Source organism: Salmo trutta, chromosome 18, assembly GCF_901001165.1.
Source record: "Salmo trutta chromosome 18, fSalTru1.1, whole genome shotgun sequence".
In the NCBI taxonomy this organism is placed as follows: Eukaryota; Metazoa; Chordata; class Actinopteri; order Salmoniformes; family Salmonidae; genus Salmo; species Salmo trutta.
The window spans coordinates 45,069,409-45,087,265 of record NC_042974.1 but is presented as its reverse complement, the minus strand read 5'-3'; the positions used below and the strand labels follow the sequence as shown (position 1 = coordinate 45,087,265).

Below are 17,857 nucleotides of genomic sequence, written 5' to 3'. Positions count from 1 at the left end.
ACATAGGGGTGGGAATTGTAAAGGTTTTAAAAACTTTATTAGTTTTATGTTGTATCTCTCTTTCTTTCTCCTAGCTGCCACTCTAAAAGTGAAATTTACTGTATACTTACATTTCGAAATATACATCATTACGCCCCAGTCCCCTGTCCCCCTCACACATGCACACTCACACAGGCCCAGTGAGGCATCAGGTTTGACCTCTGACCCCTGATGAGTGGCGGTAGGGGACGGGTGATCCATCATGGCTACTGTGGCTGTCAAATCAGCCGCTTGGCTGGAGCTGTCCATCACCGTGGCCACGGGGTGTGTGTGTTTGGGTGGGTGGGTGTGAAAGAGAGAGAGTGTGTGCGCTTGCGTGAACAGTTCTGTGGGTGTGTGTGCGTGCATGCATGCATTTTTGTATATGGTTGTGTGTATGTGGAGCACTGCTGCTTGAACGCAATTATGTCAACGTGAGTGTCAATGTTCACTCTGGGGCAGGAGAGTGGAGCTGACAGGAGAGCCAGCCACAGCTCAGCGGAGGAGGAGGAGACCAGGCCACTACGCTACAAGGCCCGTATTCATAAAGCGTAGACTAGGATGCTGACCTAGGATCAGGTCCCCCCTGTCCATATAATCTCATTCATGATTGAAAACTGATTCTAGATCAGCAATCTTACTCTGAGAAGCTTGATAGATACGGCCCCAGGACTGGGGTCTGAGAGTGACAGTATAGGTTATGGAAGAGACATTTTAATGAAGATGTTTGAATTTTTATTTAACGACTTGTATAATGAAGCTTGTGTGCATGTGTTTGCGTCTCTCTGTTGGTCCATCAGAGTTGGTCATTGTGGATGAATCGGTTGCCTTCTGAATGCTTTCCATAGTAGACGTAACGGCACTTGGCGAACACACCTGAAAGTGGAAGAAGAAGAATATTAAAATGCTGGTCCAATTCAGATTTACCTGTGGATGGATTAAACCTGATGTTTATAGCCATTCTATACACCCCGCCCGTCTAGCATCACTATTCTTTCCAGACTCACATTAAGCATCTCCAATCCAAAATTAAATCTAGAATTGGCTTCCTATTTCGCAACAAAGCCTCCTTTGCTTATGCTGATAAATATACCCTCGTAAAACTGACTATCCTACCGATCCGCGACTTCAGCGATGTCATTTACAAAATAGCCTCCAAAACTCTACTCAGCAAATTGGATGTAGTCTATCACAGAGCCATCCGTTTTGTCACCTGAGTCCCATATACTACCCACCACTGCGACCTGTATGCTCTCGTTGGCTGGCCCTCGCTTCATATTCGGCGCCAAACCCACTGGCTCCAGGTCATTTATAAGTTTGCTAGGTAAAGCCCCGCCTTATCTCAGCTCACTGGTCACCAAAGCAACACCCACCCGTAGCACGAGCTCCAGCAGGTATATTTCACTGGTCATCCCCAAAGCCAACTCCTCGTTTGGCCGCCTTTCCTTCCAGTTCTCTGTTGCCAATGACTGGAACGAATTGCAAGAATCACTGAAGCTGGAGACTTATATCTCCCTCACTAACTTTAAGCATCAGCTGTCAGAGCAGCTTACCGATCATTGCATCTGTACACAGCCCATCTGTAAATAGCCCACCCAACTACCTCATCCCCATACTGTTATTTTTTTTCTTTCTGCTCTTTTGCACCCCAGTATCTCTACTTGCACATCATCTTCTGCACTAAATTGTAATTATTTCGCCACTATGGCATATTTATTGCCTTACCTACCTAATCTTACTACATTTGCACACACTGTATATAGATTTTTGTGTTTTTGACTGTACGTTTGTGTATCCCATGTGTAACTCTGTGTTGTTTGTGTCGCACTGCTTTGCTTTATCTTGGCCAGGTCGCAGTTGTAAATGAGAACTTGTTTTCAACTGGCCTACCTGGTTAAATAAAGGTGAAAAAAAAAAAATAATTCTGCCTCGATTAGATTTGTTATCACACTGTATTGTCCTCGTTATTCTGTATGAACCATGGTGGTTGAAAAATGAACTTGAGTGTCTGCAAATTGATTTCTCTGTCTATTCCACAATGCTGTTTATTTTATATAATCTCAAATATTTGATATACATCTTCATTTAGCTATTGAAACAACAGTATACACAACTATAATATAGATATGATTATTATAATAGTTTATTATCTGTCACTATCTGTCTTATCCCATCTGTGATGTGTGTGTGTGTGCATGTGTGTGTGCGCGCGTATGTGTGCGTGTGTGTGTGGAGGATGAGTATCCTTCTCAAGTTGAGGAACAGCGGGGGAAACAGCATTTGGCCTCAGGGCGATGTCTAGACAGTAACAAGCACACAACCCTAGCCCTGCCTCCACTCCACCCATACACACATACACGTGTGTGTGTGTGTGTGTGTGTGTGTGTGTGTGTGTGTGTGTGTGTGTGTGTGTGTGTGTGTGTGTGTGTGTGTGTGTGTGTGTGTGTGTTGCATTTTCATATGACTACTGATCATATGTATCATTCATTTGCTCTGTATCACAATCAATATTAACATATAGTAAAATGACCCATGGCCTTGACATAATCTTTAAATACTTAATGTTATACCAAAGATGTGTAGAGAAACATAGTACGTATGGGAGATGTTTGATGTTTGTACTTGCCCTAAACAACAAAGCTGAACTCTGACCTACTGTATGGCTCATTGATCCAATCAATGTCTGCATCAACAAAAAAGCTACAATGAAAATCCACACATTTATTATCTTATTTATCATATATCTGTTAATCTAAAGACAAGGTGAAATTCAATATGGTACGAGTTAGTAGCTTTGTAAAAAACAAAATAACTACAACAAAGGAATTCATTTACCCTCTGCTATTCCTCCAAGGGTTACACTGTAAAACAAAATGGTCGACTCTGTCCATACCCTTTCCTAGCTATGATGTCACAGCGCTCAGCAGAGCACTACTTGACGAATGCGGCCGAGATGCAGCTACAGCTAGCTAGGTGTCACCGCTCGGCAAGGACAAGTGGCATAGCGCCGTCAACGACCCTCTGACAGAAGGACCGATACATCCTCTGATATCAACACACTTCTTAAATAAACATCAAGAGCATTAGTAGAGGAGGTTGTAACAGATGGACAATAAAGTTGTATTCTATTCTGAGGGAAGGGGAGGAAAGGAGAGGAGAAGGGGGGAGTGCAGAGGAAATGAGAGGAGAGGAAATGAGAGCAGAAGAAAGGAGAGGGTAAGGATGTCAGAAACAGTTGAGGGCTGCTCAGAGCGATATAGCCAATCACTTAATCGGAGGAGACATTGTCAGGGCAGAAGAGAGACAGGGACCAGAATGGCACATAGTGACAGAAAGCAGAGATGGGGACAGAGATACTGGTGCCATATTAGTGCCAAGCATATTCCAACGCCAACCTCCATTCTAACCAAACCTGACACACCACCGCTCTCTAACTCTGTCTTCAAAGTAGCCCCCCCCCCACACACACACACACACACACACACACACACACACACACACACACACACACACACACACACACACACACACACACACACACACACACACACACACACACACACACACACACACACACACACACACACACACACACACACACACACACACAAACTTGAATGGACACGGGCACACACGCACGGAAACACACACACATACACACACAACCCCTGATGTCAGTTCAGTGCAGCAGGCAGACAGACAGTGCAGCAGTCTTCATCCCAGCAGTAGTGAATGTGTGTGTTGTGTCAGGTTGGGGAGCCGTGCAGAACACAGGCCCGGGGACAAGCTCAGTCAATCTAAATCTGGACTTTGTAGTGGAGCGGCTCTCATTCCCCTCATAGCCCAGCTACTTGAGGTGATCCAAACACTCAAGTGTGAGGAGCTGTCACCTCCGATAAAATCCCCATGCCTGCCTGCCTGCCTGCTCCCTGCTCGGTCCAGACAGTTTGCCTGGGGATACAGGTGCCACGGTGGGAGACTGGGCTCCACACCACAACTCACATGGTCTTATAGCACTGTGATCAGAGGAGGGATGGGCCCTTCACAGCTTCCTACTGAAGGACACAGAGCTTTAGATGTTACCTACACAGCCCAAGGTCTGGAGTTAGGGCCCTTCACATACCTTACATAGACCCCTTGAGAGATATAGCAAGGAGGCTAGGGCCATTCACAGGTTACCTACTGAGATGTAGAGAGTGACAACTGACAGTTCACGAAGAAATACAAAGAAATACAAGAAAAGTATTTCTTTAGAATAGGGCTGGATCAAATAAATTAGTTACAAACAAATTGTGGGTCAACAGTACACAAATTGATGACTGCACAAAAACCCTGATCCAAGTTTCCCTAGCACCAATCAGAGGGCTGTGAGCTCTGATTCTCCCACAGTGCTTTAAACAGAGACATCTGGGCATGCCAGAGGAAGCCAGACAGGGGGGGAGAGCAGAGAAGATAGACAGATAGATAGAGAGTGATGAGAAAACAAAGAGATGGAGTCTGCTTTCCTGGCCAACGACTGGCTGCAGGGTGTGTGTGTGTATATGTGTGTGTGTGTGTGTGTGTGTGCCTGCACATGTGTTCAGTATAACCTGGCAGGCTGTGAAGTGTGATAAAGAGCAGGCTACTCTACACACCCCTAACTCCATCAGTCCCCCAACAGCTAGAATCCAACATATTATTGGAGGATGGAGAGAGAGAGAAAGAAGGTAGAGGGGGAAGAAGTCAAAGACTTACATAATTCCTTATGAGGCCTCCTCAGGCCAGTGGGAACAGTTTGATGAGCTGATACTGGTGTCATGGATATAATATCTGTGTCCCATGACTGACTGACACAGATAGGCACACATGCATGCACATGCACGCCCACACGCACAGAGAGAGAGAGAGAGAGATCCCTGAGAACAGTGAACACCCATTAAAGTGACAGATTAGATCAGTGACGTGGGAAGCTAATGTTTCCATCATGGATCCTCTGGCAGACGAACACTCAGGCCTTTGTTCTGCACAGAATGTCACGCACACCCTGCACCTTGTTGCTCTTTTATAAGGGTAGTACAGTATCTCTACTCTTCTTAAAGGGAAGTATAGTATCTCTACTGTTCTTAAAGGGAAGTACAGTATCTATATTATTTTTAAAAGGGGACTACAGTATCTATATCTTTAAAGGGGAGTACAATATATCCTTCTTTAAAGGGGAGTAAAGTATATTGTATCGCTCAAGTAATACACAACCAACAACTGCATACACAGAAATCCCTATGACACACAACAGATAAGAAACCTTGAAATTAAGTTACAACTGCACATAGGAAGGAGAGGTTTAGGAAGTCAGTTAAAGGGATTGAAGAATCACTACAGCCATAAGCTAGTGAGACCTACTGCTTAACAAAGACCTCTACGTAAATCAACAAATGAATCAACAGAGAGAGAGAGAGAGAGAGAGAGAGAGAGAGAGAGACAGAGAGAGAGAGAGAGACAGAGAGAGAGAGAGAGACAGAGAGAGAGAGAGACAGAGAGAGAGAGAGAGAGACAGACAAAGGGAGAGGAAGGGAGGGAGAGAGCTGGAGTGGGTTTAATGATTGCTCCCTGCATACAATCAGCTCCTCTCTCTTCAAGGGCCATCAATATGTCAAGGAAAGACATATCCGAAGGATGTAGCTCTTAACATCAAGGTTATCTATTCTCCACCAGGCGCATCTCTCCTCTCTATCCCCTCTATTTTTCTCTCTACCTCTCCTCTTCTCCTCTCCCGCCCTCCTCTTTTTCTCTCCTCTACTCCCATCTCCTCTCTTTCTCTCCCTTCCCCTTTCTCTCTCACGCTATCCCTCCGGCCAACCAACCAACGTTTTCATCAGTGCCACAATCCATCAGGGGTAATAATGCTGTGGAGAAAAAAATCAATTAACAATGCAATTAAACTTTCCGTATTATCTCAAAGGGCTGAAATAATATGGAAGGGAGAAGACAAAGGGTCTGGAGGCAGGCATCCATAAGGCTGTGTGAGAGAATGAGTTATGGGGCTTGGGCACGGCCTCGTATGAGCCTGGCCTATTATAGTGGACACAATCCATCTCCCGCTGTCCATTTATCAGGCCAGCACAACATCATGTGATTGAGTCACTACTTTGGCAGACTATATGTGGATATCCAGTGCCTTTGGAAAGTATTCAGACCCTTTCACTTTTTCCACATTTTGTTACATTACAGCCTTATTCTAAAATGGATGAAATTGTGGTTTTTCCTTATCAATGTACACACAATAGCCCATAATGACAAACAAAAACAGGTTTTTAGAAATGTTTGCAAATGTATTAAAAAAGTATATATAATAATATCACATTTACATAAGCATTCAGACTCAGTACTTTGTTGAAGCACCTTTGACAGTGATTACAGTCTCGAGTCTTCTTGGGTATGATGCTACAAGCTTGGCACCTGTATTTGGGGAGTTTCTCCCATTTTTCTCTGCAGATCCACTCAAGCTCAGTCAGGTTGGATGGGGAGCGTTGCTGCATAGCTATTTTCAGGTCTCTCCAGAGATGATCGATGTTCGATCAAAGCCACTCCTGCTTTGTCTAGGCTGTGTGCTTAGGGTCGTTGTCCTGTTGGAAGGTGAAAATTCGTCCAAGTCTGAGGTCCTGAGCTCTGGAGCAGGTTTTCATCAAGGATCTCTCTGCACTTTGCTTCGTTCATCTTAGCCTCGATCCTGACTAGTCTCCCAGTCCCTGCCGCTGAAAAATATCCCCACAGCATGATGCTGCCTCCACCATGCTTCACCGTAGGGATGGTATTGGCCAGGTGATGAGCGGTGCCTGGTTTCCTCCTGATGTAACGCTTGTCATTTAGGCCAAAGGGTTCAATCTTGGTTTCATCAGACCAGAGAATCTTGTTTCTCATGGTCTGAGAGTCTTTAGGTGCCTTTTGGAAAACTCCAAGTGGGCTGTCATGTGCCTCTTATTGAGGAGTGGGGCCACTCTACCATAAAGGTCTGATTGGTGGAGTGCTGCAGAGATGGTTGTCCTTCTGGAGGGTTCTCCCATCTCCACAGAGGGACTCTGGAGCTCTGCCAGAGTCACCATCGGGTTGTTGGTCACCTCCCTGACCAAAGCCCTTCTCCCCCGATTGCTCAGTTTGGCCGGGAGGCCAGCTCTAGGAAGAGTCTTGGTGGTTCCAAACTTCTTCCATTTAAGAATGATGGAGGCCTCTGTGTTCTTGGGGACCTTCAATGCTGCAGAAATGTTTTGGTAGCCTTCCCAGATCTGTGCCTCGACACAATCCTGTCTTGGAACTCCACAGACAATTCTTTCGACCTCATGGCTTGGTTTTTGCTCTGACATGCAGTGTCAGACCTTATATAGACAAATGTGTGCCTTTCCAAATCATGTTCAATCAATTGAATTTACCACAAGTGGACTCCAATCAAGTTGTAGAAACATCTCAAGGATGATCAATGGAAACAGGATGCACCTGAGCTCAATTACGAGTCTCATAGTAAAGAGTTTGATACTTATGTAAATAAGTTAATTCTGTTTTTTTTTTGTATACATTTGCAAACTTTCCTAAAAACCTTTTTTCGCTTTGTCATTATGGGGTATTATGTGTAGATTGATGAGATTTGTATTTATTTAATCAATTTTAGAATAAGGCTGTAACGTAACAAAACGTGGAAAAAGTCAAGGGGTCTGAATACTTTCCGAATGCACTGTATACTGAAAAACAATACAAACGTAACATGCTACAATTTAAAAGATTTTACTGAATTACAGTTCATAGAAGGAAATCAGTCGATTGAAATAAATTCCTTAGGCCCTAATCTATGTATTTCACATGACTAGCTGTGGGTGGGCCTGGGAGGGCTAAGGCCCAGCCACTGGGGTGCCAGGACCAGCCAATCAGAATTAGTTTCCCCCCCTCACAAACACACATTACAGGTTGTATGAATCAAGCATCTCAGAGTAGGAGTGCTTCATTTTAAGATTAGCTTTGCCATTCAGGTCACAATAAATATGATTATATGGACAGGGGTAATCTAATCCTAGACCAGTACTCTTACTCTGAGCCACTTGATACATACGGCCCCAAATGGACAGCTAGCCACATTGTGGCACATAAATAAATTATAATGATGAGGATATGTGATGTAAATATGATCGGTGTGTGTTGGTGGTACAGTAGATCTCTGATTATCTGTATATCCATTATGACAACAGTTGCTAGGTATGCAAGCATGAAAAACCATTTTAAAAGGAAGAACATTAAAAAGTAGCCGCTATGAAAAGGGAAAAAGAGAAAAGGGGTAAAAAGGAAGAGAAGAGTAAAAGTCATATTTACTAGGTGATTACTTGGTGTACTTTACTACCTGTAAAGCAATACTGTGTCTGGACCTCTGCCGACGGAGGTATTTCTGAAGCGAAAAGCTTAGCTAATAAGTATCCCTCACTCTCTACAGAGAATACATATCCACAAAACAGCTGGAGAGAGAGAGAGATAGGCTGGAACTTATTAAACGTAGACCCTGGATTATGTCAGTTATTAAATCAAACGAGAGAAGGAACTCTGTGTGTTTGTGTGTGTGTGTGTGTGTGTGTGTGTGCGTGCGTGCGTGCGTGTGTGTGTGTGCGTGCGTGAGAATTGGGCCGCAGATCAACAGGTCAGATCCCATGTGCTAGTCTAGTGTGTTGTCAGGTTTGAGCCCTAAGCAAACCACAAACTACTGACTGCTCCTGACAAACACACGTGTTGGAATCTCAGGCATAGCCCGGGTAAGACTACAGATCTACTTATGATCAAAGCCATCTGTTGATGTTGTTGTTAGGGACAAGGAGATGAGCGGCTGACTTTGAATAGACCATTATGAATAGGGAGTATTATACTGTATAGTCCTTAGAGTTGCCAGGTGAAATGGAATAAACCTTGAAACCATTCTCATAAATATATATTTTACCTACCAATATACAAGACCTACAGTAGATCATCATGACGAAAGAGTAATAAAGAATATAACTAACTTATGTAATTCTGTGTTCAACTCTGCCTATTAGCCCAGTGCATCTTAACAAAGAAGGTGGCATCCAACTCTCAGCAGGCCTCAGAGGGAAAGCCCAGAGAATAACTTACACACTTAAATTTGTCCTTTTCCAATAAAAAAATATTTAGTCCATTAAACATAAATACCTGTCATTATGATGCATGCCCTGGAATCAGGCCTCCCCATTCCCCCTCCTCCTTCTCCCTGTTTACTGCAGCGGCTGCATGTTCTCAACTTTGGTCTATTGATTAAACTTTTAAATGGCTGCCATATAACCCAGGGAGGTACATCAGGAAGATTAATTTGCATCAATGTTCATCTGTAATTCATTAGCCATTTACACTCCCCACATCCACACGGCCTATCAGGGAAATGCACCCCATTTTTCAGCCAGGCAGAGGCAGAGGCTGGGGAGCAGGGAGGGAGAGAGGGAGGAGGAGGGAAGGAGAGGGAGAGGGAGAGAGGGAGTGAGAAAGGGAGGTAGGGGGAACGAGAAGGAGAGAGGGGGTGAGAGAGAGAGGTAGGGGTAAGGAGAGGGAGAGAGGGAGTGAGAGAGGGAGGGGGAAGGAGAGGGAGAGAGGGAGTAAGAGAGGGAGGGGGAAGGAGAGTGAGAGAGGGAGTGAGAGAGGGAGGGAGGGGGAAAGGGGGAATACACTGCATACAAATCAGACAGAGAGGAAATTCTCGAGTCCTACAAGACACCACAAGGCATACTAATATTACAAATAAAATATGTATTATTATGATTATGTATTAGCATAGTTAAACATCATTTGTGACATAATACCCTGACTCTAATAACACATATTTTGTGTCACTGTCAATTAGGCCAGATCTTTTTTTTGTCACAAGCCAAATGCTATCCTTGAACTACATCCAGATTATCTATGAATTGCTAAATTGATTCAGATTTGCATCCCCTCCTTAGCTAACAAGACTTCCCATTGACAGGGCTGTCCATCACGCTGGAACAAGACGATATGCAGAACTCAGTACTTCCCCCATTGACATTGAGTAGCGTTGTAATATCAACCTTTCCAAACATTGCTCCAACGTTAGTCTGACATATACTGTAAGGCTACTCTCCGTCTGTGGTTAGCATGTCAGACTATTCAAACATCATCGTCCTCAGGCATATGAGAATATAATATAATTCCCTCATTTCTCATTCCAATTCTTTTGAAACTGTCGTCACACACAGAAGTAATTCACTGTCCGTTTGTTTTGACTTTATTGGCAGATTTGGACTTTTATTCATACTGCAAATTATATTTATTGGGGTAAAAAGGTGTCCAAGACGGAGACAAAGGAGGGACAGAGACAGATTTAAGAGCCGTGTGCACAACTCAGATAAAAATGTGCATAGGAGGCGAAAACAAGATGGAAAAAAGTGGAGGGAAAGGGAAAGAAAGCGAGAAAGAACAGCGGTCAGTGGAAAGGAGAGGTGTTGAGGGATTTGCTGTTGCTGTGGCTGGATGGGTTGTCAGGAGATGGTTGCCAGGTCATGACTCAAAAGGCCAGATCAATAGCTGGTTGATGTTACCACATGAATCTCCTTACTGGGCCAAAACACAACACACATCTATTTACTCATAGACTTAATGGACTCACAGACCCACTTCAGTACTTAGACTCACAGACACAGTAGTGTAGTAGGAAACACAAGTCCCTGACCAAATGAAAATAATAAAGTTGTTTCCATTATGAATGTAGAGGCTTAGTTATCATGATGAGTTGTGATGAGTTTTTCATGATTATGTGGTCTAGCTCTAGTTATGATACATTATAGTGCACTTAAAACAAATAGTTTTTCAGATACAGTATATCTATCCAATAAGGTTAGCTATAGTAACCTTGGGGAGTTATGACCGCAGTACTGTCACCTCACTGAATGACCAGAATCAAACGTTGTAAACTCAGAGTGACATTCTTCATTGATGTCTGAATTAGGACTACGCCACTGATAAAGGCCTATCACTCTTTGTACTCCCCAACTTATAAGGACGAGGAGGAAATTGAATTCCGGCGGTCATACATTTTGACTGGAGAAAAGATTACAGTCGGGACAACGGGGGGGGGGGGGGCCTAATGACAAAAATAAAACAGTGAAATTAATTCCAATGACATTTATTGTAAATAGAGCAGAGAGAGAGGGAGAGTACACGACGCACAGTAGCTCTGGAGGCTGTAGATAAGAGAGGAGTCGTTTGAGGCGCGGGGGGACTCATGCAGTTTACAAAGACGTAATCCCCTTGGAACTAAAGTACTCCATCCTCTGGGTCTACAGCATACAGTAGGCTACAGCAGGGGACGTAAAACATCACTATAGGCACACAACAAGTATTTTACATGTGGATATTGAAAATATTCATATCGTAACAGCGCGATTATCAGAAGTGGGTGTTACAGTGAGTTATTGAAAAGGTAAGCCTATGTAGATACAAGTATTAAGATGTACTGTTGATATTGAAAATACTCGATTATCACTATCAAAAGTAGTTATTACCAGGGGTGTCATTCACCCCAAAATTCTGAGGTGGCACAAAGTACGTGAGGATGACTGGGGGGTGGTCCAGAGGGGGGGCTATTCCCCCGTCCGTAAGTTGAAGAATTTTGTATTTTTCAAACAACTACAGTACCAGTCAAAAGTTTGGACCCACCTACTCATTCAAGGGCTTTTCCTAATTTTTACTATTTTCTACATTGTAGAATAATAGTGAAGACATTCAAACTATGAAATAACACATATGGAATCATATAGTAACCATAAAAGTGTTAAACAAATCAAAATTTGATTCTTCAAAGTAACCACCCTTTGTCTTGATGAAAGCTTTGCACACTCTTGCCATTCTCTCAACCAGCTTCACGAGGTAGTCACCTGAAATGCTTTTCCAAAAGTCTTGAAGGAGTTCCCACATTTCCTTCACTCTGCTGTCCAACTCATCCCAAACTATCTCAATTGGGTTGAGGTCGGGTGATTGTGGAGGCACTCTCCTTCTTGGTCAAATAGCCCTTGCACAGCCTGGAGGTGTGTTGGGGTCATTGTCCTGTTGAAAAACAAATGATAGTCCCACTAAGCGCAAACCAGATGCAGAATGCTGTGGTAGCCATGCTGGTTAAGTGTGCGTTGAACTCAAAATAAATCACAGACAGTGTCACCGGCAAAGCACCGCCACACCATCACACCTCCTTCTCCTTGCTTCACGGTGGGAACCACACATGCAGAGATCATCCGTTCACTTACTCTGCGTCTCACAAAGACACGGCGGTTGGAACTAAAAAGCTCAGATTTGGACTCATCAGACCAAAGGACAGATTTCCACCGGTCTAATGTCCATTGCTCGTGTTTCTTGGCCCAAGCAAGTCTCTTCTCCTTATTGATGTCCTTTATTAGTGGTTTCTTTGCAGCAGTTCGACCATGAAGGCCTGATTCACTGAGTCTTTTCTGAACAGTTGATGTTGAGATGTGTCTGTTACTCTGTGAAGCATTTATTTGGGCTGCAATTTCTGAGGCTGGTAACTCTAATGAACTTCTCCTCTGCAGCAGAGGTAACCCTGGGTCTTTCTTTCCTGTGGCAGTCCTCATGAGACCCAGTTTCTTCATAGCGCTTGATGTTTTTTGCGACTGCACTGAAATTTTCCAGATTGACTGACCTTCATGTCTTAAAGTAATGATGGACTGTCGTTTCTCTTTGCTTATTTGAGCTGGACTTTGTCTTTTACCAAATAGGGCTATCTTCTTTACACCAACCCTACCTTGTCACAACACAACTGATTGGCTCAAACGCATTAAGAAGGAAAGAAATTCCACAAATTAACATTTAACAAGGCACACCTGTTAATTGAAATGCATTCCAGCTGACTACCTCATGAAGGTGGTTGAGAGAATGCCAAGAGTGTGCAAAGCTGTCATCAAGGCAAAGGGTGGATACAAAGTATATTGAAAGCAGGTTCTTCCACATATGTTCCTGAGTTAATTAAACAAGTAACACCCCATCATGCTTAGGGTTATGTACAAAAATGCTGGGCAGGCCAATATTATGGCCAACATGGCTATGCTCCCATAGGAGAACAATGCCCCCATCCACAGGGCACGAGTGGACACTGAATGGTTTGATGAGCATGAACACGATGAAAGCCATATGCCATGGCTGTCTCAGTCACCAGATCTCAACCAATGGAACATTTCTGGGAGATTCTGGAGCGGCTCCAGAGACAGCGTTTTAAAACACCATCAACAAAACACCAAATGATGGAATTTCTCATGGGAATGGCACCTCTGGCTATTACCGTAATAGTTATTGAAAAGGTAAGGTTATCTCTATTCTTGAAAGCACATGAAAACTGTGAGGAGAGTCCTAGTCATAGGCACTAATGTTCTCATGGTAACATGACTACTTATCACCAGATGCAACACGGTTAGGGTGGTGGTGTGTTTGACACTGATTGATAGAATTATTCATCACCCCCCACATTTCTAATTAAAATACAAAAAATAAACAGATAAAGTAGATCAAACCTCTGTAACCAACAACATTTGAAAACTGCAATTAGCAATTTGGCTGCTTTTGCTAATCGACCCGTTAATAAGAACGGTCGGTCGGTCGGCGAGTCACTCACTTCCAGTTTAATCACTAGAACAGGATTCAATAACAAAAGAGCCGTATATTAATCACCAGAGAGTGATGACTTTACTCTCATCGCTTTGACATTGGAGGAGGGGATGATTGGACGAATTAATGTATCTGAACACATTAAATAACAATTATCAGGCAAAACAGCATGAAAGAGAGTGGGTAATGAAGCTCATTGTCAGGTCAATAATTACCACATAAACTCTTCTAAGAGGAGAGGGTAGTACGCGCTAGAAGGCCATGCTGGAAATAAAACAAAATGGCAATATCGCCAAAAGTAACGGGCAAGTACTGTATATGGGCTATTTGTTGTTAATTTCGTGTTAAAGTTAGGGGTAAGGTTTTGTGATATTTAAGGTGAGTTGTAGTGGTTAGTTAATAGCATTTGTGATTAGAAAGCACAGTGTTTCTGTCCATTCTAGCATGGCCCAATAGTGACAACTAAGAGGCTTCCAGCAGGAAGCAAAAACTGGATAATTGAAGTAAACAAAATGACTGTAAGACATATAACCAACAAATGTGACCTTTTGTATACTGAAACAAGGGCAGCTACTATATGTCATGTTAATTCTAAACTGAATGATGAGGACTGTATGATGGACTTCATGCATCAATGGGCAAAATGGCACCACAGTACCTGTCATTCAGCATTTCCATCAAATCAAAGATGGCTGCCAAACATGGCCAGAAGAGCAAACGCCACAGGTGCTGTTCACAAAAAGGGTGACCAATTAACCCTTCGCTAAGCCCCGCTCCGCCCCTCTTGGTTAAATTAAACACAGACTACCCCTTGCTAATCAGGAAACTCTTGGGGATGTTGTCGTGGACTGTCATTACAATTGCTTCACAGGAACCTGGTAAAATGATGCTTGTGGTGTGGCAAGCCACTCTGAATTAACTGTTGGCATGCAGTTAAAGCTACTAAGAATTTTTGGTGCCAACTGCCCTCGAATCGTATCCTGATGTCGACAGCAGATAGCCATGTTATGAATACAACTCCTAACTTAGCTAGCTAACACATTTTGAGAAAACAAGTTATATTAAGTGGCTAGCTGGCTAGCTAGCGTTAGCAATGTTTGGTGGTCAATGAAACTGAGAGCTAGCTAACCAGCTGAGATACCAAACAATGTCCGAGGTGTCAGACTTGATGACAGTTGATTTCCATTGGAGCGCTGCGATTGGTTACCCAATTGGGTCAATTGTCACAGAGAGAAAATATGCAACTATGCAAATGTGATAATGACTACTAAAATTCATGAAATGTTGTGTTAACAATATAAAATAGTTACCATTACTGTTTTTATACTGAGACCTTTAAAAAAACTACCACTTGGGTCATTCGACAACTTCAAAAGACAAAACTACCCGAATTTCAATAAACACTTTGAATTAACATCATACGTGATCAGTGAACCATCTTTCAAAGCCCTGCCTTCTCTCTGACCTCCCTCTCATGTCTGTCAGCCGGTTCAGTTCCTCCTACAACCACATCTCTCTCTCTGCTGGCCAGACATGAATTAGCAGCTGACCGCTGCTGTCCTGAACCCTCTCTTAAACAAACCGCCTGGCCACCTCCACAGTGACACATATCAATAGTAATCTGACGTGTGGCAGGCGCTGGAAACAACAGTCCCCCTCGGACACATCGAGCCCTGGACCCCCGACTGGCAGCACCTGCCTCACCGATGGGGACGTAAGGGGCCATGCGCCAGTCAGCTCCTTCTCTTCATACTCTCCCCTGGCCCTCCAGACACCCAGCACAACACTTATTACTCCACTTCCTGGTGCTGCTAAGTGACTGGCCTGTCTATGCCACTGTTGCCACGGCTACCACCCTGGGACCCTATCCTTATTATCCTCATTTCAGCTGTGATCATGATGCCTGGTAGGCAGCTCTCTACCTGGGGCTCCCGTTACATCCTGGCTGGCTCGCCAAACACTGATCCGACATGACATGGTGACAGAAAACAGGGGAGAGGGGGATAAAGGAGGATGGAGGGGACTGAAAATAAAAGAACAAGGGATGAGGAAGAAAGAGAGAGGGAAGGTTGGCACAGAAAACAGGGGAGAGGGGGATGGAAATAAAATAAGGGATGAGGAAGAAAGAGATAGAGGGAGGAAAAGGTAGGTTGAGGTTGGCCAGCCAGGGCCCTCGTGGCGCAGGGTGTGCCCATCAACATGGGTGAGTGTTAGCCGAGAGCAGCGTGTCACAATGATGGAGGGCTTGGATCACTCACATCATGCCTTCATCTGACTGGAAGAGATCAATCTCCAGGCCTAATATAAAAGGACATGGTAAAATATATTTCTCCGTCTCTCTTTTTCTCCCCCCTTTCTCTTGTGTCAGTTTAACTGGTGAGTAACTCTCTTTGTCAGGCATCACGCTGACCACTCTCTCATTTTCACCTCTCATTTCCTCTGTTCCTTGTATTCATATTTGACCATGGTGGTAGGGTTGGATTATGCACTTACAGCTGTATGCTATTTAGCACATTGTGTCTATGTTGTTGTATTTTGTATGAGCACATCACATTTGATGACTTATTCAAGGGCAAAATATTACAATAATAAACATATGATGTGTTTATAGAGCAGAAATGTTCTTTGAACTAGAAATCCTTTGCTGAAAACCTTTCACAAAAGCTATTGCTAATGTTTCTAGGTGGCAGAAGCTAGCTAATATACTTTAAGTAGAAACAAAGTGATGTTGCATGTTGTCTGGAATTGAAGGGGAACCACACTATGACAGGGATCCTACAGAATGAAAACAGATGATGCCGCTCCAGCCAATGGCTGTGGAAGGAGAGGGAATAATAGGGTTGTGATGGTAGTGTGGATCTCCTCCCCCTGGCCTCCCGTACCCCAGATAACTTGACTGTAACCCTACTCCTCTTGATTAACATGACATATCCCACCTCCGTATGCAGGGAGGAGAGGGATGGAGGGATGGATGATTAACTGTCTATGTGTCCCTCCCTGTGAAGACTCCTCCTTCTCTCCTCTTCTGCCTTACTCCTCTCTCTCTCTCTCTTAAATTCTGTCTTACCTCACTCTCTCCCGCATCTCACCCCCTCTCATTCGCTCTCTCCTTATCTCCCCCCTCCCTCTCTCCCTACCCCTGACATCCTCGGACTGTCCTCAGCCCCCTGCACATCCTCTGACAGGTAGAATAATAACTCTCGTTCATCACTGCCCACCAAAAGTCCAATAACCTAAATCTTCACTTGCCACACACCCCGGGACTCAATTACTTTATTGACATGCAATCTTCATAAGAGGAGAAATATTGAGCATGTAAGGTCAGGTGGTTATGAAGACATATTATCATATTATCTGCATGAAGGTTGTAGGGCTAGGACCTGACAAAGCTAATTATAATGGTACATGTTTCAGAGCTCACAGGGTATTATCTGCTTGGCTGCACCAGCAAGCACCAGCTGAGGTATGGAGAGGATGGAGGGGTTGAGGAGGATGAGATTTCATACCTTAATAGGAGCTGGATGTCAGCTCAGGGTATGGGAATTAATGAAGTTAAATATTATCGAGCGCACATCACAACGCTAATACCTTTGATCGGTTCATTTGTACCCTGTGGGGGCTTGGAAACTGCTTAGCCAAAACGGCTAATAGTAACAACAAAAAACAACTGTAGAACAACACAATTGATGATCTGCTGTATCAGAGAGAAAAACATCTAAAATTAGATTAAAACAAACGCTAGGACGTTGCCTCTAAGCACTGCTTAAAGTTCAGTGGATATCAGCTGTTGTTTGTATATCAGTGGCTTGAGAAGTTCCTGGGCCAAGATGTCATAGTGGGTTAGCAATTGTGTGAGGCACGAAAGGAAGGGCCCGAGGTTCTGTTATCTCTCTCAAGGTTATCTTCATATCCTTCTTTCCTCTGCTCAGACCCACCATTAGGATCTAGAGCCTGCCTGCTACAGTACCAACGTACTTCATAGCTGAAAACAACAATATAATATACAACTTTCTTCTGTGGAGGATGTCTTCTAAAAACACCCTTAAAGTAAATAGTCTTTTTTTTAATCCTATAACTATTGTAAATCTAGGACTTTTTAAAATGTTAATCTACACTATGTTCTAGTGTAAGTCTATATGAAAAATAAATTGGTGATCATATTTTTTAAAGAGTCGATACAAGTGCCAAAACGCATTAA

At 43.5% G+C, this 17,857-nt stretch overlaps 1 protein-coding gene across 2 annotated transcripts in view; it reads right to left on the bottom strand.

Annotated features, from left to right (window-relative positions):
- Positions 1-730: 730 nt before the first annotated feature.
- lrmda (leucine rich melanocyte differentiation associated) overlaps positions 731-17,857 on the bottom strand; it is a 408,401-nt gene continuing 391,274 nt past the window's right edge. For both annotated transcript variants that reach the window (XM_029698721.1, XM_029698720.1), the window contains exon 7: positions 731-894. In XM_029698721.1, the coding sequence (XP_029554581.1) occupies positions 815-894 (80 nt within the window). In that variant the 3' untranslated portion in view covers positions 731-814. The remainder of the gene's footprint in view (positions 895-17,857) is intronic.